This window comes from Mycteria americana, chromosome 1, assembly GCF_035582795.1.
Source record: "Mycteria americana isolate JAX WOST 10 ecotype Jacksonville Zoo and Gardens chromosome 1, USCA_MyAme_1.0, whole genome shotgun sequence".
Classification (NCBI taxonomy): domain Eukaryota; kingdom Metazoa; phylum Chordata; class Aves; order Ciconiiformes; family Ciconiidae; genus Mycteria; species Mycteria americana.
The window spans coordinates 84,783,846-84,808,401 of record NC_134365.1 but is presented as its reverse complement, the minus strand read 5'-3'; the positions used below and the strand labels follow the sequence as shown (position 1 = coordinate 84,808,401).

At 43.2% G+C, this 24,556-nt stretch overlaps 1 protein-coding gene across 1 annotated transcript in view; it reads right to left on the bottom strand.

Annotated features, from left to right (window-relative positions):
* Nucleotides 1-15,498: 15,498 nt before the first annotated feature.
* The window catches only part of LOC142404760 (ovostatin-like), a 32,015-nt gene continuing 22,957 nt past the window's right edge, over nt 15,499-24,556 (bottom strand). Inside the window, exons 27-35 of the mRNA XM_075491760.1 lie at nt 24,126-24,200; nt 22,651-22,816; nt 21,812-22,032; nt 21,172-21,387; nt 20,907-21,031; nt 20,622-20,712; nt 17,942-18,013; nt 16,552-16,654; nt 15,499-15,551 (exon numbers count right to left, since the gene is read on the bottom strand). Coding sequence (XP_075347875.1) covers nt 15,499-15,551; nt 16,552-16,654; nt 17,942-18,013; nt 20,622-20,712; nt 20,907-21,031; nt 21,172-21,387; nt 21,812-22,032; nt 22,651-22,816; nt 24,126-24,200 — 1,122 coding nt within the window. The remainder of the gene's footprint in view (nt 15,552-16,551; nt 16,655-17,941; nt 18,014-20,621; nt 20,713-20,906; nt 21,032-21,171; nt 21,388-21,811; nt 22,033-22,650; nt 22,817-24,125; nt 24,201-24,556) is intronic.

Genomic DNA, 24,556 nt, shown 5'->3' with positions numbered 1-24,556 from the left:
TGTCTGCTAGTTTAACAGCTCTGCAACATTCCTCACCGAGCGCTCCAGAGGAAAGGAGTCGGCCCTTCAACTCCTCCCTGGCTCCTTCCCTAGATGTTAGTGCCTTTATAATTGCAGCAAGGGGTGGAGATCCCAATCGATCCTACTGCTTGCAAGAACCTCCCCTAACCCTACTGCAACCTAAACCAACCCACTGTCTTCAGATTGTAACACTTCAGTTCTCTGGAAGTCTGCACAAAATGTCTTTAGTGGTCTTGTTTTCAAGGTGAGGGGCTTTGGTTTTTACGCTGATGGTTGGCACAGCACAGAAAAGCACAAAATGACCTAAACCAGAATAAGCCTGTCAAATTAGATGATTAACATTTGAGGGTTTTCTCCATCATTCTTGGAATTTACCATCTGGATTCACATTCAGAGTGAAGTAGACTAACTTTCTATACTTTGACACCTGATTCTGGTTAAAATAATGCATTGGCCTCTCTTTTATCTTGCTTCATAGATATTTTGAATATTGATGAGATGAAATAATGGAGAAGCCAGAGACAGAGATCTAAAAAGTCTTAATTATTTTTACTTTGGCCCTTGAGCACTTTGCAGTGGTGTTGAAGTTTGATTCATTTCAGCTTGAAATTAGCCAGTTGATGGGTCCATATAAATTTGTTAGTGCCCCAGGTTTATAGTTTTTACACCTGTGTGGAAGCTAATTGTTTTTTTAAGGGGGAAAAAATCTGCTTTCAGTCAAATACCTTATTTTAGGATAAAGAAGGATTACCTCCTTCTTTTGTTCTCTTGTGCTCTCAAGAGAAAATAAAGCACTCTCTTCTGCTCCCCGGAAGAAAAGCAAAGCTGGAAAGCAGTTGTTTGACAACTGTAATTAATTTTTTTCCATTCCTATTGATACTGGGTCTGGATGGGATGAAGTTATGAAGTCAACCTTCTTCAGAGTAGCCTGTATGTGGTGTGCTTTGCATTTGTGGCTAGAAGTGTCCATAACACACCAGCATTCTTGTTAGTGCTGAACAGTGCTTGTACAGTGTCAAAGCTTTCTTTCTCCCCAGCCTCCCATCCAAAAGCCAGTAGGCTGGGGGTGGGCAAGAGATTGGGAGGGGACATAGCTGGGGCAGCTGACCCAAACTGACCAAAGGGATATCCCATGTCATATGACATCATGCCCAGCAATAAAAGGTGGGGGAAAGGAGGAGGAGGGGGAACATTCATGGTTACGGTGTTTGTCTTCCGAAGCAACTGCTACGCATACTGAGGCCCTGCTTCTCAGTAAGTGGCTGGACATCTGCCTGCCAATGGGAAGTAGTGAATAAATTCCTCTTTTTGCTTCTCTTTCGCATGCACCTTTTGCTTTCCTTATTAAACTGTCTTTATCTCAACCCATGAGTCTTTTTGCCTTCCTTCTATCTCCCCTACCCCCTGGAAAAGGGCAATGAGTGAAAGGTAGGGTAGGTGCTTGGCTGCTGGCTGGGGTCAACCCACCATTGTATGTTATTGACACGGTTAAATTTTGTAGACCTGAAGCCAGAGAGATATGGCTTCAAAGGCAGAGTACCTGCATGGGAGCATGCTTTCCTCTACTTTCCTGATAAGCTGTGCAACTGCCTCTTCTTGCTTCTTGCTAGTGTGTAATGCAGGGAATGGTAGCACCTGCCACATAGGGCAGCTTTGAAACTTTCTTCATTTATGTCTTCAAATTTTCACGGAAGTATCAAACCACATGAAACTGGAACAGGGCAGCAACAACAGGTGGTCCCCCAGAGGTCTCTCTGTGGCATGCTGTTGTTGCTTAGACCACAGACAACAGTCTGATGTTCTGCTCTGAAAGCCCAGCTCCCTGTCATTTCTATTAAAAAGGATCTCCACCAGCTTCTACAGTTCAGGAGCTTCACTAGGCTCAGGCTTGATTTTCTCTGCAATGGGATACCCACACCAGGAACTGTCAGGAACTGAAATTCACTGACAAAGGCTTGAACTTGAGTTGACATTCTAAAAAAAGTAGATGATTGGTATTGCATGTTCTTGCTCTTCCTGGCTTTCTCAGGTAGTTATGAATATATTGCCATATAATAAAGTATTCATCCCAAACAAGCCAATTGGATAATCATCACAGTCCACATCCTTATGCAGCGAGAAGTTTTCTGAGGCTACTTTTGAATGTTTAATCAAAAGATCAAGTGGGTTAGGTGACATTCAAAGGTTGTATAGATAGAGGAGGGTAGTTGTGTATAACTTACTGTTATAATCAGCAGTTTTTTTGGCCCAAATGTAGATTGGATTGTGGCTTTGGTTAGAAAGTCCACACTCGTACCTCCAAGGACTGGCACTAGTCACAATATCTTCTGTGCATATATGCCTTCTGAATGGTAACCAAATGCAGGACAAAAATGATCCATTTTTGTTATCCAGATAACTCACTGTACTAGTTTAAACTCTCCACTAACCAGAACGGAGAATGCATCTAGTAATGAAATAAGCAAACAAGAAATACAATTATCTGGAATAGAGAAGTTATTGGACTAATATGTTTGCAATCAAACAAATACCCTTGATGAAAAAAAGTTACTACACCTTATCATAATAAAGGAAACTAAAGGTCAGCCCATCTTCCTGGCTATAACATATAATAATTTGTCTTTCACAGGAAAATCAAACAACATTCCACTTGATACAACGAAAGGGTTGTTTTCAGGACAGATATTTACAAAACCATCAACATTTGGTTTTTCAGGTTGGGTTTTTTTTTTCTGACTGCATCTCCTTGCTCTTCTAATGCTACCCATGTTGTTTGACTCATCCCTATATGTGCAAGAAGCTTGTGGAGATTGCTCTATAGGGAAGTTAGAGACGCTACTTCATCACCAGGTCAAAAGATTGTATTTGGGGTTCTGTTCTTTCCTCATAGAAGAATTAATTTAGATGACTGGCACCTAAGTTAACCTAAACGTCCTCCCCACACATGCTTACACAGAAGGCATATAAGATGGTCTCCTTAGTCCGTTGTTGTTGAGATTTCTTGGAGATAGGTCTCAAGGCTGCTGTGCTTTGTAACAACACTATGATTCCTTCCCAGGAGATTTTGGAAGAACTCATTGGTCTTTCTGGGCATATATGAGGAACTGTGAAGTAATGTTGGAGAAATATCTATATACAGATGGATTATATTCTGTTCTTAAGTCAAAATGAGTTGTTTTCCAGCCTAACTTTCAGCCTCACCTAAGCCATAACTTCAGACTTCAGCTAGTCTTGTTTAGTAGTAGCACCACACTCAGCTAGATCTGTGTGTTTGCAGATGGAGGGCAATGAGAGGGAGCCTTGGCAACCGTAGAATAAGCTGATTGATTTAGTTAACTTTGTGAAGAAACCACCCACCAGCTGGGTATAGATAGCTTTCTGCCACTTGAACAGCCCAGCTGCAGGCATAGTTATACTGTAAAAATTGTGCCTTTATGGTTGTGGTTTGGTTTATTTGAGGCACTGGATATGTTCTATCAGTAAAAGCTTATCTTTACGAATAAAAGCTGTCTTATTACAATAGACTATAGTAATACTACTCAACTGCAAGATTTTCTTCATAAAGAACTGGTCACAGTGATTTCTGTGTCAAGGAATGACCTGACCTCAAATTTCACTCACTATTATTGCGGAAAGCCCTATTTCTTTCCTGTGGAAGTCATAAAATGGCTCTAGGAAAGTTCCAGTAGTCTCTGGAGCTCCATGTTTTCTCCTCTTTTTGCAGTGTTTGTAGCTGCTCACATTTAATTTCATTATGGTACTCCGTCTTGCTCTTGCAGTTTATTGTCATCACCCAACCATTCTTTGTGCTTGACTGGAGCAGTGGAGGAGAGGAGAGTGGTAATTCTGTGGGAGTTTGCACAGCCTAGCAGAGCAACTTTGAACTAGCTAGCTGAACACTGCAGTACATAGTGGCATGACCTCTGGCAAAGCCCATTTGAGGAGTTCCATGATTGCCTTGCTAGCAGCACCCCAGCTGGCAGTCTGAAGCTAACTTGAATATGTCTGCAAGAGCTGTAGCCATATCTTTGTGGTGTAGACACTGACACCTTTCTTGTAAATGGGTTAACTGCTGCATTCAAAGGAGGATCAATGCAAAGAAACTTGGTCATTACAGCTACAAAAATTAATTGAAAAGCACTGAAGCGATCTGTGACTTTGATTATGACTGCTTCCTATAAAACCTTCGTTAAGCAGATTAGATTGTAACAATTTGTTTAGGCATAGTAAAGGTCGAAATGCTTGGTTTGGCCCAGGTGGTTGGGGAACAATGCTGAAAGATGGTAACTACAGGTAAAGTCCTGCTTGGTCAATAGGGTCTCCAGTCAAGCATGCAAGGTTTCTTTCATTGTTCTAGGACATGTGCGCCCTGGCAAAGTTCTCTAGCAGCTCTGCAAGCTAAGAGGATGGTGAGCTCATTAAAGAAAGGAAGTGTATCCCTATAGGAATAATCACAGCTTGCAGTGATTTTGATGATTCTTTCAACAAAATTGGGGGGATGGAGGGGGCAGGGCTGCAATTTATTTCAGTGATCTATGATGTTTTTACTCGTGGAGAAAGCAGTAGTGTAAAACACGGTATGCGAAGGTCAACCAGTTGCAAGGATTCTGTTACACCAGTGACTCATGCCAGTGTGGATGGGTCATCCGGAACCTATTTTTAAAACTGAGACCTTTATCCTACTATGCGAAGAGGCTGAGGTCTGAGCAGGAATAGCTCTGTGTGAGCTAAAGTATTAAGACTGTCTTTGCTGTGCAGTTTTGGTGGCAAATGTGCCAGTCAAAGGTGAGTGAAGCTGGAATTTGACTACTGGCACTGCATCTGCATAAGCCTGGGAGTGGATATGGTATACTAATGAAATTATCTTTCCTAGTTGTACACAGTTTACCTGGCAGGGCTCAGGCTAAGCTATAAATGCAGTGGTACAGTTAGGATATTGGGTCAGTCTGCACTTCTTTTGGGAGTGCTTTGCTGTTTTACTGTCCTTGTATGGACAGGACCAAGGGTTATTCAACCCTCCTTTCTGCTTGGTCTTGAGAGGCAGCAACGAGGGCTGGGTTCAAATGTAAAGAGGTCACTAATAAAACACCTGAACAAGCCCCACAAAAAATCTCTGGTACTTAGTAAGTTCATTCTTCATACTTGCAAACGTAAATCAAGTTTTTATTACAGAGGAGAAAGAAAACACTTAACAAGCAGTATCAAGAGGGGAATATTTGACATGTAATTCCAAAAATATAGCTAGTTAAGCCCTCTCCTCTGGTGAGACAACTAGGCTGGCTGCATGCTCCCTCCCTAAACCTCCCATGCTAGCAATCAGCTTGTGGCTGGTACTGAGAAATCATCTTGTCTACCAAAAGCTGACACAAGCTGCACATGATGTTGCCATGTATTTGCCCCCCTGGCTACCAGAAAGGTACTTGAGGCTAAAACAGCCATCTCTAGCATGCTGAAGACTGCCAAACCCATTCTCTGATCTTTCAGGCTCTGAGGAAAATCCTAACCCTTTGTTTCTATTTCACAGCTCTGCACAACTCTCCTCTCTTCTGAGCTGTAACTTCCGCACTCTGTAGGTAGACGCATGTGCTTTAAGTTCGGGTGACAACTTGTGCCAGTCACATGTAGAAAGAAGTAGCTCTCTCAGGCTTTCATATTGCAATGGCTTCTCTCTGCTTTATGGAAAGCCTGCTTTTTAATTTCATTCTGCAGAATGAAAAGTGTTCGATTATAAGTGTTCAAACACATTGTAAGTGTTTGAGACTCCCTTACTCCCTCTTATTTTCCTTTCATTCCCACCACTAGTTTACAGTGGAGTAGTCTTCCCTGGCTGATTGCTCTTCTTCTCTGGAGTGATTTGAGAGGGGCCATGCAGGAGTTTTGCTTCCCCTTGGGATCTCAGCCATCAGTCTACAGTGCCTACAACGGCTTTACTGACATAATTGTACCCCTCAAGTTCTTCCCTGGAGCTGCCGGCACTATTGACATAACACATCTGAACCATCTCTCTGAACAGCAGGCTGGGCTGTCTGTGAGAAGGGAGCTGTGGAGGAGTAATGTCTTTACATGCTTCTTCAGATGTGGCTACGTGAATGCAGCTTTGTGGTATAGACCTGGGCCAAATGAAATACCACTTTGCCAGGCTTTCCGCTTCATTTCTCAGACATATGTTTTGGGGAAATGCTGTATGGCTGTTCCAGCTGCTCTAAGAAGGGAAGTGTGGATCTTGGTGTAGTCACTTCAGGGTTGTAAAATGATATTTTTAGAACCAAAAATTCATAGAAGATGAACCCGAGAAATGAGACTTACATCTTTAAGAGCAGATGCTACCTCTTCTCATTTCTTTCAAGTCTGTCTTCTGTGTAGGCATGATATTGCTAGGGCTTGAATGTGAAAAGGAGCATGGACTTAGGAATGTCTTGCAACTGCTTGGTAACACCAAATGTTGGAGGCTACAGTCCCTTTGTGGGTACAAGGGCATCACTTTGAGGTTTTTGACATTGACCAACATCTAGCTTCTAAATCCATTTTTTTGTGGTTGCAAAGGCTTTTTCTTTCCACCATGACATATCAGAAATTGAACTTGCTCCAGACACATTATGGGAGGCATGCAAATGCTATTCAGAGCCTGCAGCTTTCTCTCCCTTTATCTGTTATTATTATCTACTTGGCAGCACAACAATACTCTTGTGTTACCCAGTATATTAATTGCGCTACTTTAAGGATGCCCCCCAGGGAGAGCCTGTTTGTGCCTTCAACCCCTGACCTTATGCCTGAAAAGTTTTTTGGATTCATTCCCCACACATAAAGGCTATTTCTGCTTTGTCTCCAGTGATAATATATTATGCAGCTGTACATTGAACTATTGAGCACTGTACAGAACAAGCTGGAGGATGTGCCCTTGATGAAGAGCTGTCATTCTTTATTATCTTCTATTATCTTTCTAAACAGTTGAGGCTTCCAAGTCGGCTCGGGGCAAACAAGCCGGCCTCAGGCAAGCAGGGAGTCAGAGAAAGTCCTCGTTGCATAGTTTTCCCTTTTAAAGAACTAGGTGTTTTAAGGCTACTGCCTCATAAACGACCAGTGCAAGGCAAAACTGTCTGCTGGAGAGCACTGGCTGGAGGTGAGGGAGTGACTGGAGTGTCACATCCATGTCTAATGTCACCCCTAGTTGCTAGCCTAACGGGAACACAAGCGCTTTGCTATTATGCAAAGCAGTGGCTGAGTCCTGGCTGTTCACACCTCTGAGGAAAGGCTCCAGAGTGTTTCCTGTCACATTCTCATGGACTGCAGTAGATGGATCCCATAGGAACTGCTGGAAGAAGCGGAAGCAGATGGATGACCTTTTCTCACACTGAAAGTTAAAGGGAAGATTGATTCATGGTAGTTTTAGGGTTCTCGAGCGTCTTTCTAACTATAGCAGTCAGAGTAAGAAAAGAGGACTCAGCTGACTTCTTTTTAAAACAGAATGTCTCAACTGGGAACAAAACTTGATGGCATGTTTGGCTGTGACAGCAGAGCCATAGGTCCTACTGGTCCTGCGTAGGGGCTCAGCAGACTCCAAATCCTGCCAAAACCCAGAGGGGTGGAAAGGAAGATTCACACTGGCTTCGGTAGGATCCAGACTCCAGAAATGGATGGGCACAGCAACTCCGAAGCCCATGAGAGGTGGCTCCTTGGAGCTGTGCTGAATAGACAGAGTCTGTGTGATTTGTGCTCTGGCTGTATTGCCGGCTGCACCCCAGGAACTGCTCTGAGTTCAGAATGCTCTAATGTTGCTTCGTTAAAGATACAGTGAGGATAAAAAAAGCAAAGTCACAGAGAATCCTCTTGCTTTATCTGACAGAAATAAAATGCAGGAGCAGCCAGGCACTGTAGGATCTCCCATATGTGCTCTCTTTATAACCTCCAGCATGCAAGGCCTCAGCCTCAACATAGCACTTTGCTGGCTTCTTGGGCACTTTGCTGGCTTCTTGATTTTTCTGGGTCCCCTTTGCTCTGGCTTTCAGTCATTCTTTTTTCTTGCAGTATATACCAACAGGCTTGTAGTTCTTTAAGCTATTTTGTGAGCCCTCCGCTGACACAGGCAGGACTTTATATTCCTGGAAGAGTCAGAAAAGGTCCGCGTAACCCCATCACACCAGAAAAAGTCTGGAATTAGTTTGAAAGGAATTATTTAGCAAGTCTGCTAGCCATAACTTGTGTCCAAGACTGACTACAGATCCTGAGGCATGTTTTCAGAAATGCACCTAACGTCAGAACAGAGTGACCAGCTTGTTACTGAAATGGTTGAAAAGGTTGAAATTTTTCTGAATACCTCTGGCAATTCATTCCGTCACTTTATGTAGGGGCTGGCCTCATCTGATAATCAAAGGTGAGAGTCACGTACATCCAAGAAACAAGCAAGAATTGACCCCAGATAATTTTATTTATTTTTAGTGCTCTATGTCTTCTTCCTAAGTTTCACCTAGTCTTCCTGGGCTACATAAATATAAAAGCTAAGGGCATGTATGGTTTCACTATTCCCACTGTTTACAGGATCACGTCTCAGATCGTGCTAGTCCATGTCATCGCTGTTTGTTTGAGGTAAAAACAGTAGGAGTGTAACTCGAACAATGCTTAAGTCACTGAATCCTCTCCAAGCATTCACATTCAACCAAACCAAGTGTCAACAAGAATGAAAAAAATCATGAGACAACAATGAAAAAAGCCATGACAGATGACTACAGCAAGCTATGAAGGTTGAAGGAAAGAAAAACTGCAACTTAATTGTTGGAGACAAGTTGCAGAAATCAAGAAGAGTGAAACAGAGCAAGTAATGGTGCATATGTTTGCTCTGGGACAGGCTATTGAGCAAGGCAAATCTGTTGGCCATGAGTTCAGAAGAGCCTCCAGCACTGATTGATGAGCTTCCACAAGGTGCTGAAGGTTTCATGCTGCTGGTCACTGAATTGGAGGCATTTCTTGAAGTCTTACCTGGCAAGCAGATGTTGCTGCTAAAAGGATCAGACTATCATTTAGGCTTTTAAACAGGCAGACCGTTTCAAGGATTTGTTTTTACAGGAAAATATACATACACAGAAGACTAGCGCCTGTGTTCAAACTAAAGTACTGAGCGTAAACATATTGTATTTGGCACCTAATAAGAAAATATTTGGCATTTTTGGAGATGGGAGGCCACCCTTACCATTTTGTCTGACTGATTCACATGATCCTAAAAACTCAGTATCTGAAGTTCCTGTCAATTGTTACATCTTTTCATCCGGAATTTTAACAAGAAAACCCTTTGGCTCAGGTTTTCATGTATTTATTGCAGTGTCAAAGAGCAGTGAGGATTACTGCACCTTCCCAGTGCTTTAGGTGGAAAAAAGGTCTTCACAGGCATCGTTGCAGGACACAGACCTCAAAGAATGTGGAAATGAGCCTTTTTATCGACTGGCTGAGATAGGACCCAAAAGCTGCATCCACTGCTTGTGGAAAAGGACGACACTAACATGGCTTCTACTGACTTGTCTGAAACATCAAGAGTGAGAACCCTCCCGCACTCCCAAATTGATCTCTCAGGCTTATGTGGCTTTTCTAGTGATTTTTTTCTGTACCTGCTCTGCTCTTGACTTCACCACTTCAATTAAGATTTTCATCAGTTCTTTCCACAGGAAAGAGTTTCCCTTTGGTAAGGCAATACTGAGGGTTGGGTGGCTCAGCCGTGTGGAGAAGAGATGAAACACATAAGGAAAGAAATTGTAGCGTACAACTGACTGAACAATAGCAAAGTGTCATGCTTGTTACTGCACGTGATAGGTTTCTGCTGTAGTCTGCTGTGCAACATCTAATTTTTTGCATCATTTAAAAAGCAAGACTTTCTTATGGAGCTCATAAATCAATTCCAGGTAAAATTTCTTAGGTAGCGACATATAAGGAGGAAGAACGTGAAATAGCGTAACATGGAAGTAGCCGAATTTCTCCAATTTACTGTATGAGTTAGAGAAATATGTACAGATATATCACAGTGAACCCAGGCCAAACAGCCTCAAAGCTCTATTTTTACCTCTGGCAAACAAATAAAATTAAAATCTCAATGCAGTGAGAATGTTGGACATAGTTCAACTTGTCTGACTTGCATTGAGGTTAAGCAAATTCCTGAGTTCCTGCATCAGCAACTTCACATGATGCAAGCTCCATGAGAAAAAATTCAGGTCACTAGTTGTGCTGGAGGTAAAAGAGTTAAATAGGAGGTTATAGAGGTAAAAGAAGGCTATAAAATGCAGATTTTGCTAGATACTGCTGACATTGTCCCAGTCAACCCCTCTGAACCTAGTGTTTTAGAAATTTGTAGCAAAATTTAAATGCTGTGCTTTTGAAAGAATCTGCATTTCATATCAGTTTCCATCTGACCAGGCTTGCAGTTGGCCATTCACTGGAATGACATTAAACAAAGGCTTTTGTTTAGCAGCAGGCTGAGTGTACACAGCTGAAGAAGGTGGATTGAACTAGCCTGACTGACCCCTCTTGAAGCTCACACAATCTTTTCTGCTGTCAGGGATGGGAGAGCAAGGGGGAGTTTGGGGTCACTGAAAAGCAGCTTGGCACCTTAGCATCTTCAGAATCGTAGCTGATTCCTCAGCGCGTGTCTGTCTGTAGCAAAAGTCACCCACAGGTCTCATGCAAACACCAAAACATTGCTTTCAGTGTGATGTTTTGGGTCAAGCGTTGTGCTCAGGGAGTGCTTCTGATGGGAACAGAAATGCTGGGGATAGGACCTCTGAGTTTTGAGCAGAACTGAAAGAGGTGAAAGCCACTCACCTCACAACATCCTTTTCTCAAAATGTCATTCTTTTTTCAAAAGGTAGAAACTCTCATCAATTGCACTGCATGGAATTCCACCAGAATTTTCAGGGAAAAAACTACTCCTGTCTCTCAATAAAACAAAGCTTGAATTCAACCCAAAGAAAGCAGAGAACTCCATTCCCATAATTCTGTCCATCCTAAGGGAAGTACCCAAAAATGTTGATGGCATGACATGTGCGCATAAATGTTGTTTTATGCATCAAAGTGCCCCTTCAGGCTCACCTGCATGCGCAGTGCTACTACATGAAAAGCTGCTACATTCCTGATGCTTTCAAATGCCAGGTGGTGTATTTAGAAAGCTGAGAGAGATGTCAAAGCATGGGGTCACATTCTCGAGGGTGTTGAGACACTTAGCTCACATCAGCCAGGATCTAAATTCACAAAGAGCCTTAGGGTCCTATGCCCAATTCCTCAGCTGTTTAGAGCAACTGTCCAGCTGCTTCCCAAGGTTTCCTAGGTCCTGGTGTTGCTGAATTGCTGGTCTGCTTTTTTGCCTGGACCTCAGTGCCTCTCTTAAGCTGAACACCCTCCTGCTAGCTGATCTGCAGAAACTCTTCCCCTACCTCAGGCCTTCTCCAAGTGCACACGAAAGGCACCCGGGAAGAGACTTCTGGGGGTTGTTAGATGTGCTTGTGCCTCCACTGGACTAGCTATCCAGTCGTAAGGGTGTTTGTCTGTGATAGAAATTATTTGTGAAGTCCCCTGTCTTTTTGTACAGAAGACCCAAGTCTGTGGGTGACTTAACGCAAGAGTCAGAGTAGCTGGTGTGAAGCAGGCTATGGGCATGTCTCAATAGGCCAGTTAACCTCCAGATTTCAGCTCATTCGTGTCTTCCCCACCCCGACTTGGGCAGAAGGATTTGGATTTGTCTGCATCTGTTGATGACCAAGCAGAGACAGCTAGGACATGCCCAGAGCTATTCTTTGGCCTCAGTGTATGAAACCATCTTCACAGAGAAGACTGTGGAAATGGCTGAAATTTGAGACCCAGCAGATACTGGGACTTTGTGGGGAGAGATATTTAAGTGTTTGGTAGGCTAGGTTATTTTTACGTGCTTCACATCTTCAGAGCACAGCTCAAATTGTATACAACTCAACTTCATAGGACATGTGAGGAAATAGAAATGGATTTCCAAGGAGAAGAAAAGGAAGGACTTTCATATGACTAGAAATGCCACAGTTCAGACTATTTCTCATTCTAGATAGTACCTGGTATTCGGGAGCCAAGGCTGTCACAGGTTAGGTAAGACACACTCCCATTACCACCTTTGTGATCTGAGCAGTCAGAGACCAGATCTCTCCGGCTTTGTTAAGTTGGGTCAGAACATTGTCTTTAGGTCCATAAACACATGCAGGCAAATTATAGCAATGGAAAGGAAGACACATCCTGTTGCTGGGGTTTTGGATGGAGAGAGGGAGAGACCCAAGACTCGTTACAAGAAGTCAAACTGGAGACCACACTTGTGACCCTAAGCAGGAGCCACTGAGCACATACAGAGGCAGGCCTGCGCTGTAAGAAGGTAAGTAGGGGTAGGAGGTGGAGTGCTCACACATTGCCTGCTCAGCTTTCTGCAAAAGCTCCCGAGATTTGCAGCATGGCTCTCTGATGTAGCTGAGCTGTGTCCATGCCTTGCTGAAAGGGACAGTGCATTCTTTCCTGCCTGCTTCCTACTGCTTCTCTGACCCCATGGTAAGCCTGTTCGAGCAGACAGAAGGAAGAAACATACTTTTACCCCCTAAATCTTGCCAGTTTTGAGTTGGGTCCCCATCTCTGACCTGCTCTCTGTGGGGTCAAGTTGAGTACCACTCTAATGGTCAGGAGAGCATGGATGGGAGCAAAGGCAGAAAAAAGTGAGCAGGACCAAAACTGTGCTGTTCAGCAACACCTACCTGTTAGGCTGACTTAACTGGAATGTGATTTGGGGTCCCAGAGGACTGGGATCCCATCAGTAGCTCCTCTAGAAAAAGCTTCTCTTCTCTATGAAGTTGCAGCCTCCTGCCTTTGGCTTTTATCCATGAAGGTGCCTGAGCAGAGGTTGGTTCACAAGGACTGTCCAAGACAAGATCAGTGACTGTTTTTGCATCCCCACAATCCCTTCACTCACAGAGGTGGCAAGGTTTGTAATGAAGGGTATTGTATTTTACTAAACCAAAGACAGCTGTAATAACCCATCTCATATTGGAGCACAGGAACCCTACTGCACATCTGAACTTGCAGAAAACTCTGAGCAACAAGTCAAGAAATACCTGTACTAGGAGTAACAGATTGATGAGTAGGCTCCTTGTCTGTAGGTATGTGTAGATATGCATATGTTAATGTGTGACTCAGAGGAGAAAAATGCCTGCAGAAAAATATTGCTTCACACAATGTGGCTGGAAGTTCAACAGATAGTCCCTAGCATTGTGTTTTTGTTGGTCAGGGACAAGTGGCACATTATTGTCCTGGATGGAGCAAGAAAGGTGATGTCAATAAGCCTTTGCTGACCTTTAGGCTTTAGGTTCCGGGATCTTCTCTCAGTGGAAATACCTGGTGCTAAATCACCTTACAGTTCTTTTTTAAAAGCATGTGAAAGTTGGTGAAAGACATAAAGAAGAAAGGAAGTTGTTTTTGTGATGATAGGTTATATTTTTACAGCTTTCATGTAAAATTTCCTTCCTTTCTTCCTTTCCCACCCCTGGGGTCTTTCCGTAGGGAACCTCCTGGATGACTGCCTTTAACAGTGCAATGAAGGACCTATGCATGATTGCTTTCGGCTGCAAGGAGAACTGACATTTAGTAAATTGTTTGGAACTACAGCAGTAAGTGCAGTGCAGACCTGATGGACAGGTCTGCCTGAAGGTCTGGATGTCTTTTGTTGCCCGAGTCATGCATCTTGATACACTGCTCACGGTTGTACCTCATCTTACAGAGCTTGTATCCCTCAGGCCAGTGCTGAGGTCCTGGGAAGGCAACAGAAATTCTTCCTTTGCAACCGTGTCCTGCTTTGAGTTGCAGGTTTCTACTGGGTAGTTCTGCTTAGAACAGGAGCTTTCAGTTGATGTCCTCCACAGATCCCTTCCAAACCAACTGGTATGTGCTTCTACAGCTTCCGAATTTCTTTTGCATTTTTCTGGGATTACATTGCGCCTGTGGGTCTCTGTCATGGCTGCCCCTTAGCACAAAGGTTCCTACACTGCTCAATGCAGTCGGATTAGTTTCACCTGAGCCATCTTTGGGCAAGCCTGACACCTTACTGAACAGTGCTCTCAGGGCTGCTCCTCCCCTGCCACCTCCTGTGCTGTTGTGTGGTCTGCCTCACAGCAGGCATATTGCTGTTGAGTGAAGTGCTTGTAGGAATCAAAATCTGCTTTGAGAAACCCATTTTCATGATAAACAAGCTAGTCTCTTCTGAGGCTGTAACTGGGACTATGTCTAACATCCCGACTGAAGAAACAGCAGCTCAGTGATATGACTCAATTGGCAGATGTCTGCTCAGATTGTTATGGATATGTGGTTGGTTTCTGTGTCCTTCCACCAGTGTGATCTGGTCAGGACAAAGGTCACGTCAGGTCACTGCAGACTGTGAGGGACAGTAGCCACAGCGTGAGGCTGTTTGCTGTACCTGTTCACTAAATGCAGAAAGCACAACAGGAAATTTCTTGTACTTTGCCACCCCATCATAAGCTCCTTGTGGCTCTCTTCATTTTTCACTCCCTCCAAATCTTCTCATTTTTCTCCCTCCAAGGGCTCCATTGGATCCACCATTCCTCCCTAACCCCTTTTCAAAGAGTTTCTGTGTTACAGCTCTCTAGTTTCTCCCACCATTAGGCTTTAGGTAGAAAGCTTCCATCACATAGGCCAGGGCCCTGGTCCTGTCTGTGCCACAAGATGCCACTGATGTCAGGATGTCATTGTCATTGATTGACCTGACCAAGGTATGAATTTTTTAGCTTACGAAATACCTTACAGCACCCAGTTCTAGATACAACAAGGAGTGGAGACTGGGACAAATAGCATTGCCAATCAGAAGGTTTTATTACAAAGAGCAGTAAAACATGAGATGTTAATCTGAAGAAAAACTTTCTTTCTAAATAGAGGCAAAAACTGCATAAAAGTTGTCTTCCTGTGACTAGAATTCTGACATCTGTAAATGATTCAGTTCAATCACTGAAAAAGGTGAGGATCAAAGTCATTTCTTCAGAAACTTCCTTCGGGATAAATGGAAAGACCAAAACAAATAAAATCTACAGAAGCAGCAGAAGCAGATTATTCTCCTAATCTTGGATTTCTTAAGAGGAATGTGTGGCCAAGAATACACATTTCAGGACTTTACTTTTATACAAAGCTCCCACTGGATTATATGTCATGAATTTCCAAAAGATGGATGGCAGGGTTAACAATTGCACAGTACCTCCCTTGTTAGGAAAAGCACTTTACCTGGAGTTTCTGATCCACACTGACTCCAAGCTCTTTTGCAGTGTGGGCCAGAATGGGTCATTATGATCTACTGCAATTTGAGATTTGCTTATTCCTCATTCTTTCATGTGCTTTTCATTGCCCTCACAGAAACAACCGTCTCTTATCCTCTTCTTTCTCTGCAAATGCTTGCCTGATACCTTCTGAACCATTACCTCTTCTGGCACATGTCTGATTTCAGTTGGAAGGCGGGGAGCAGGGTGTTTTGTATTCTGCAAGGGCATATTCATCTGGAAAGGAAAATGACATTTGCATGAGAGTGACAAATTATTCTGACCCCAGTCCATATGCACCTGTGATTAACACACTATGAACCAGAAAACATTTGATAGATTTTGTGGTAGTCCTCCAGTTGTCAAGGCACCCAGTTGCAGGGGTGCACAGTCAGAGCCCAATGCACTCCTCTGACCACATTTGTCAGGACACATCATTGCTGTGACCGCGCAGGATGTGGATCAGGGGGCAGAACATGCACTCCAGGGTCAATTCTCTGGATTCTGCTGCTCATCTGCTAGGATGCAGTTCCCAAAAGTTGTGCCAAGCTTGAGAAAAGCACGGGGGAACCTGAGCCACAGGTTTGATAACATAAATTCCACAACTGAGTAATGTCTGATGCAATTTTAGTTCCTTGAAGCCAGATCGAGAAAGGTGGTCAGGCACTTAATTTTCTAGTTAGGTGCTTAAACTCCTGTTGGAGTTTCAGTGGGACTGTCATTCCTACTTAAGTATTTAAATTCCACTAAGGAACAGTTCTTTGACTGCAGCCTACTATGGCAATATAAAGCAAAAATATGAGATAAACCAGATCAGGGAAGTCAGGAACACTGCTGCCTTTGAGTTACTGATTTTAACCATTGTGTTCAAACTGTAGAAATAAAGTGGAACCACACTTCTTTCTGTATGTAGTTTGTAAGAAAGCAACTCCTGACATGTAACTTTCTAATCTGCTTTATGTTGAAATGAAGCAAGAAGTGAAAAGAAGTTGGGGGGGGGGGGGGCAGAAACTGTCTATGCTTCTGCAAACTCTTTGCAGTCTAGTAATCAAAAGCAGCAGAATTGCTAGCTTGCTCTCCATTTGTCTCTCCTGTGAAACAAAGGCAGCAAGTGCAGAAAAGCGAAGAGAAGCTTGCACAGAGAGAGCAAGGGAAAATCCACTGTCTGCACCTTGTAAATGCTGAGATCAATACTTTGGTTTTACTGGTTTTGCTCCAGCCTACTGAGGTCACCTACCTGTTTCGTAGTAATCATATATATGTACTGGCACTGGTTTGATATCTGAGATAGGCAGGCTTTGCTCCACACCGAAGGAGAAGCTGATTTCCTTCTGGGAGACCTGGAAATGGCAAGACAAGAAAAGGCATCAGCCTTTTTCTTTTCATACCTACCCCTGAGGCTAAGGTTGAACAGATGCATTTCCGGGTCAGACTGGGTGACAAAGTGCCATTCTACAATTCTCTCTGGACTGTAAACTTGACGTCAAATCTGATAATTGTTTAAAAGCTGTCGCTAAATATGTTTTGTTGCTAATATTGTGTGCTCTTTTCTTTCTTCCTCTTCATATTTCCATTACCAATTACCCCAACCATTCCCTGGTTACTGTGGCTTTCAGCACATCAGCATTCATCCTCTCACTGAAAGTTGCTGTTAGTTTCTTTCCTTGCCTTTTCTCAGCTAAAATCAACTTCAGCATCCCTATGAATCTTCTCCCCACTTTTCTCTCTTTAATCACATTAAACTCAAGATCCCCATTCTCCCCTGTGGTTCTCTTCCTCCTTCCACACTCTTGCAGCCAAATGTCCTGAACTTTCCTCCTTGCTCATCTTCCTCAGGTTCAAGCTTTCTCCTGCATGCCTGGGACTGTGCCCCTGCTCTCTTCTCTTTGTCCTTTGCCTCTTTTCTTCGTCCTTGTTTTTATCTTGCCGATCTCTTGATAGGAATGGAGCCATGGACAGGGGCTCTGGAGAACTTTCTGCATCACTGGTGCCCTGTTGGGTAAACTTTTCACATCTCAACATCTCAGCTTCTCTGTGAATTCAGAATATTGACTCCAATCTTCCTCATTAGATCCTTGGAGACCAACTAATAAAAACTAGTGTTTGAGATGTAGATATTATTACTATTTATTTTTGCTTCCTCTCTCCTTCCCTTCTTGGTATTTTAAGACCCTTTTGTTTTGATTTTCATCTGTCTCCTCTCTCATTCCCTTTATTAATGTCATTGATGTGGGAGGGCTATTCTTTTCATATGGAAATCTCTCTAAAAGGGAGAGGACAATACTGACTCCCTGTAAAACACTCTTAAGATCAACTGATGAAATGCATAATTTAGAGGCTGAAGGATATTATGTAGACTGGGAACTTTATCAATATGGAATGCAACCTAGCTATGTTTGTGAAATGCTATTTAATCATACAGCATTCTTCACAAAAAGTAGTAACAAATACGTATCTCTTCACTGCAGACTACAACTACTGTGTATATATTTTTGATGTTGGACTGAGTGAAGTCCTTTTATGTCTTTAAGAAATGTGTATTGCTAAACTGCTATTAATGAGATTATTCTTTTATCTGTTTTAAACTTCCAAGTTAATAAAACCAAAACGAAACCTCCCAAACTTACCTTCTGAAGGTAGAAGAGGATGTGGTTGTTCTTGATGTCTACACGATCCACAACAGAATTCTGGTACTGAAGCTTTAAATAAGGGAAATGATAGCAATGTTAACATGGGAGACTTGCCAAGGAAACTTACAAATAACTCTATTCGATAGCAAAAACGGTTTAAAGTGGCTGCCACGCTCCGGTTGTGCCACCCTGACATCTCGTGGTCAAAATAAGAAATGCAAGTTGAGTATTTTCATAACATGACGCGTGCAAAGCAATCACAATGAAAAATAGTTCTACTAGTCAGCTTTGCTGTGTGTGACTTTTATCATTGAGTGCTCTCATTTCAATGAGAATTCACAATTACACGACCATTTCTGTAGCTCAAGCTGACTCACTTTCTAGTGCATTATGTTTTGAAAACCAAAAGTTTAAAAAAGTTTTAGAAAAGGACATGAGCAAAATTATTTTACTATAAAAATACACAAAAATAAAATATTCCAAATGTTAAAAACCAGATATTTTCCCCCATACATATAAAGAGGAGTACATACAAAGTATATATAAGTACATAAGGTATATATAAATTACATAGAAAGAGGAGTAGGATGCCAAACAGTGTAACATCTCAGTGGAAAAATCTTCCAAAGAAAAGTTATGAATTTCATACAGTTCTAGTCAAAAAAGAAATTCAGACCTGAATGCTGAGTGGTTATAAATGCACGCAGCTATGAGTAGACTCTACAATGAATTGCATCCTTCTTTTTATCTACTTGAAGATTAAGGCTCATGGCTTGAAGATGATGCATCTGTTGTAGAACCTAAATTGCACTAGGAACTGAAATGAAGTGCTTATCAATGCTCTCCCCAGACTTGTCATCATTGTGACCAAATTTCTGGATAATAAAGGAAGAGCAATACCCACTTTTTCTTTGTTAAACTGTGCTGTAGAGGAAGGAATGACCATGTCAAAGGGATAACATTGCAAAATGCCCATTTGAGCAATTTAACTATGGCAGATGTATTTCTTACATAGATTCTGTCAGGTTGTGTGATTAAAGGCTCATCCCCACAAACACAAAGCAACAGAATTAAGCAGAAGGAATAATGGCAGGTGGGGGAACGCCAGTAACCTGAGCAGAGATACCGGAGCACCCTGACCGGGCTCCCCCCAGGGCTGCCACAGGGCAGTGACCAGCCCCGTTGTGGGGGAGTGAGATCCACCAGGTGAGTTAACAGCAGAGTATCCCTGGATCACCTCACTGACGTAAGGGGAATGCTGCCTACAGGGGCATGGCACTGAGTATGGGATGCTGGGACTCGAGAAAGAGGACGTTTAGGGGAAGAACCAGAAGTAACAAAGGGAGGGATAAAGTCCGACTGAGAGGAAAAAGAGTGGAAAAATGGGATAAAAGGGTGGGAAAATGGGATAAAAGGGGCTGGTCGCATGTGAACAGGTTGATGGTCAGTACACTTGTCTGGCCATGCCCTGCACCTGGTCACCGCAGTCTCTCCTCTCTTCTTATTAAACTCTGATTATTTTCCTGGGTGAGGGGCTTTCTATTCTGTGCACACATGTGTGTATGGAGTGCAAGCCCCTGAAGAGGGGACCACAGACCACAGGGACCATGTGTCTGGGCTGCCAGCATCTTCAGAGACCAGACTTCAGGTCTGTTGTGTGTCAGTGGGTGGTCGCTAGTGAATATAAAGCTGGACTAGCTGGTGAGTAAATTAAGTGGCTTGGCAGCCACCTACGGAAGCAGGCATAAGTCTGGGCCAAATATTGAAGATACCAGAGGATCTGAGTTGGCTACAGGAGGGACCAGGAAGTCTGAGCCTGTTACTGGAGAGACCATAAGGTCTTGGGGGCAGATACTGGTCAGGCCATTGGGCTGGACCAGCGAGCAGAGACTCATTTGTGTTTGTATGTGTGTATGTGTCTGCGTGAGGCAACTGGGAGACCAGGGGATCCAAGCCCAGCTGCTGCAGAGACTGCATGTCTAAGGCTGGTTACTGGAGGTACCCACCACGCATATGTGTGGCTGCTGGGGGGCTCAGTTCCAGCCACTGGAGTGGGGCTGCGGCCTCAAGGGCACATATGTCCAGCTGCCAGCGACTGGGTAGAACAAGGATCCAGGGGCAGCTACTGGGCAGACTGAGTGTCTGAGTTCAGCTTCCAGAGGGAGCCACGTTGTGTATTTGCATGTATATATGTGCATGTGTATAGATAAAAATATATGTATATATATTTTTATTTATCTTTTCCACAAATGAGCTTTCAATCTGATCAGCCAGAAAGGGGAACAGGATAAGGCCATTTGTGCTATCTGTGTTTGTGTAAGCGCTGTCTTTTCTGTCTCTGTTGATCTGTGGGGCCAGCCATGCATATATGTATATATACGTACAATGTGCATGTCTGCCTATTGGGAATACACACTCAGCCTTGCTGTTGGCTGGACCTGGGGATATGAAGCTGCACAGTCTCACCTCTGTTGGGCTACTGGATTTGGCAACTCCTAACAGATTTGTCTTCAACAGATGAACAGCTACAAGTCTGAGACACAAGAGTATATGACAGAAGGCTACGCCCAGGGACTTTGCAGAATTCCCGTGGGGCTCCACATTGCTAATCAGAGACTGTTTTTATCAACTTCCTATGCTTTCAGGGTTTACCATTCACTTTGCTCCCATTCTTTACCTTTTGCAGGGAAGATCTTACAGGAACAAAACCTGAGAGCATCTTCACATCAATAATAGCCATGTTGGAGACTTTGCGGTTTCCTCTGTAACTAAAATGAGAAAAGTTCTGTTAGTCTGGTCTGCAAATGGAGAGGAGACCAGTGAATGACATTTTCAGCTCCCAATGATCCTGTTTGTCTTCCTGCAGCTGCACAGTAGCAGTTAACTGCCTGTACTTAAATCCTTCCTTGGATGCTTTATCAAACTGTGAATGCAAGGGGGTAGGTCAATAAGAAGAAGTTACCTGGTGGAGAGGACAAGGTCAAACTTTGGTGGGAAGTTGCTTGTGCAGGACACATTGGCCAGCCGTACAGAGAGAGAAAATCCTGCAACTTTTTTTGGCAAATGGATGTTGTATCTCAGGGTGGTCTAAAAAAGATGGGAAGTGTGAGATGGTCACAGACTTATAGGCTTTTGTGGCTTTGTCATGAGGTATAGAGGGGAGTGAGGTATGGAGGACCCCCTGCTTAGTTCTCAGAGGGGTGGTGCTGAGTTTCCAGCTTGCTTACCTGCAGATAGACACAGCCAGTGCCATTCACTTCCACACTGTAATTCCCTGGAATAGTGGGTAAGGAAGCCTGCTGCAGTAAGAAGCGGTTCTTGTCATTCACCTGGAAAGTCTTACTGGGGGACTCCATGAAGTTGACTTTGACTGTGTTAAGACTTTTTTTAGAAAAGGTGATGTATCCATACTGGGCTAAAGCTTGGAGAGCAACAACAGTGTCCTGAAAAGAATAACATGATCCGTAATTAGATAGGTGCCCAGCTGTAAGATGGTGCATGAGATTAGCACGCTTTGTCAGTGCTCATAAATGGAGGGGGGCTTTGCAAAAGAGCTAAGGAGACAAGATAGAAGTTCTAGGGCAATAGATCTGAATTATCCCAGAAAACCTGGGATAATGCTGTGTCAACAGTGACTGCTGTCTACTGGTAACCTGACAGGTAAACTCCCATTTCCTAGAACTAAAATATGTATGAAGCTGCCTATGAAGACCATGATGTGCCCTGACAAGGAGACTTATGCAAGCACCATTTATCAAATATTATTCAAATGAATATGCAGTCAGGAAGATATGTCATACTATCGAGGTCTAGCTTGCAGGCTGGACTGCTCCCAGAAGCTTTCTTTTTACCACATCCAGTTGTTACCTGGCTGGAGGAGAAACCGCCATATGGGTTCTGTTGTTTGACAAGCCAGCGCACAATGCGAGAAATGTAAGATAAGTCTTCTGGAGTGAGTTTGGCTTTGTTGAGCAAAGCCAGGAGCACATAGCTGGTCGTTTCAATCTCAGCAGAAGGGGCACGGGGATAGAAGCCAGGGAAATGTTCTGCTGGTGGCTTATTTTCTCTCTGCCAATGAATTGAACCACCTGAAAACAGAAAAGTGGGGTGTAAAAAGCATGGAAAAATTACTTGCTGGTTAATTCACTACAGTATCACATGGGAGATAGGCATACAATTCCCTCTCTGCCTTTACCCAAAAGTTTTTTCAGCCATCAGTGTCCTGAACTGGGTAAGTTTTATTTCCAGGATGGAAAAGAAAATGGGAAGGGATGAAAATGGAATTAATAAAAGGGGGCTGTATAAGTCAAAGAGGGGTTGAAGTGAAGGCAGTGCAGCAGAAGGATGCTAAGGCAGTTGTGGACTGGAGCACATAACATAGTCAAGGGAACTGGGCTTGCTCAGTGTGTAGAAGAGGAGGCCAATGTGGAAACTAGGTACAATCTTCCACTACCTTGGACTGAGACTTCCAGGGGTCTCTCCCCACCTACATTACTTCATAATTCTAAGAAAATCAGGCCACAGCTCAATCTTTTGTGAAGCCAAAAGAGACAGAGAAGTTCATAGAAATAAATTCAGTAGCATAGCAGGCATGAAATGGGAAGGGAGCAGCATGAATGAGAAAACTATACATCAGAATAGCTTACATCATACCACAGGCCGTTCCATCAGCTGTATTGCCTGTATCATGGCCATACTGTACTTACCATCTCTAGTAGCTCTCTCGTCCAGCCTCTCAAGGAAGAACTGGCATCTTTCCTCTTTGTCAGCTAAGCCATAAGCATAGGCAAAGAGGGCCTGGTTATACAGGTTGTGGACCCCATTGCCAAATGCAGTCTCCAAACAGTTCATGCCGCTCTGAACAACAGGATGCTAGTAATGCAAAACATAGTAGGGTTGTCAGGTACTTGGATTTGTGTCTCAACTTCTCTTTAAATACTTCCATCACTGCTTAAGCTGCCATCACCGACCCTTCATGCTAAAAATATACATGATCCATGGCATGTTTAAGGCCCTACAGTGTCTATCCTGTAAAAAATGCCATTCTAGTGGTGCTGCCTTCTTTCTGCATTTATTTAGAGGCAGCATGGCCAGACTAACACAGCACTGTTTCTTTTCCTGACTTGCAAGATGACCTTATGCAGGTGAATCCTTTGTCCCTTGGTTGCTTTAGCTCTACAATGTGGATCATTTTTACAGAACTATGTAAAGTGTATTGAGACCTCATGATGAAGCAGGCTCTCTCAGATGGATGTTATTACTCATTTGCTAGCTATAGCTATCAAAATAACTCTTCAGCCCTTTTAGCCTTACAGATTGTCACTGTGAGCTCTACTTCACCTCAGACATCACCAGCACACTACTAACCATGTCCTGTCTATGCAGCTTCACTTATACATGTGGCACCAGGTTTTGGAGCTTCTTATGAAGATACTGGGAACTAAATTCATGTTTCTGAAGAACTATTTGATTCTGCACAATGTTTTTATCCTGCCAGTCTCAGGTACTTAAATGATGGCCCATACCACAGTATCTGAGGGACCTGCAAAACTCAGCATGTCTAGAACATATTTGTCAGATTTGGAACAATTCTCATCTTCCCCATTTTACAAAGAACAAAAAATCAGCAAAAAAACAGGGCCTCAAGGATATGCAGAAAGTGTATTAGAGAGAACAGAACTCGGCTCTCATTCCCCCAAGCCTAGCAAGTATTCCAGCCAGCAGCTCATTGTATCCTTCCATTATTAACAATGACATAGGGAAATGGAAACACAGCTTGGATCTAAATGCACAGAGAGAGTTTGTAGGACTGAAGATTTGGATAGCTTGGATTTTGGACTGGGAAAATTCAGAGAAAATTCCAAACTGGACTCTGGATGGAGTGGGCAAATTGAGTCTGGATTTTGCACCTACATAGACTACCACTGTTTAACGCAACTGGATTCCTTGGGAATTTTTCAAATTAATCCATAGGAATTGGATACATAACTGATTTGTAACACTCATCAAATGTGTATGGTAACTGCAGGGTTCCTCAGCTGTTACCTCAGCTGTTACCCTACTGTCCTACAATCAGTATTTACCACATTGTTAAAGAATACAGATGTGAGGACTATGACTTGTGCACTGTTTGACAAATGGCTGACTGGACTAACAGAGCATAACAGCGTCAAATACCTACCACAGCAGAGTGTCCAGCCTCCAGCAACGCTGCCACAACGTAGGCTGTGAGTGAGTATTCACCTTCTTCTCCACCCTGAAGAAAACGCAAGCAAAGAACAGGTCAGTACAGATGTCCTAGAAAGAAACAAAATATTAATTAATTCATAGTTCAGATACCAGTTAGATTTGAGATCGGAAGTAATTTCTGTCTCCCTGTGTGCACAGGAACAAGAAAGATCAAGTTCACCCAGGATAAAGCCACAATTATTTCATGCATTTTCTTGGCTTTTGCACATATGCAATAAAGCACATTATAGCCTGCAGCTGAACACATAATGCAGTGGTGGAAAATAAAACCTGAGGCTTCTGACTCAGAAAGTTCTACTTGTTTCTACCTCATTATCAATAGCAGACATAAGACTCATGCCCTGCTTGTGTATGAGAGACCCA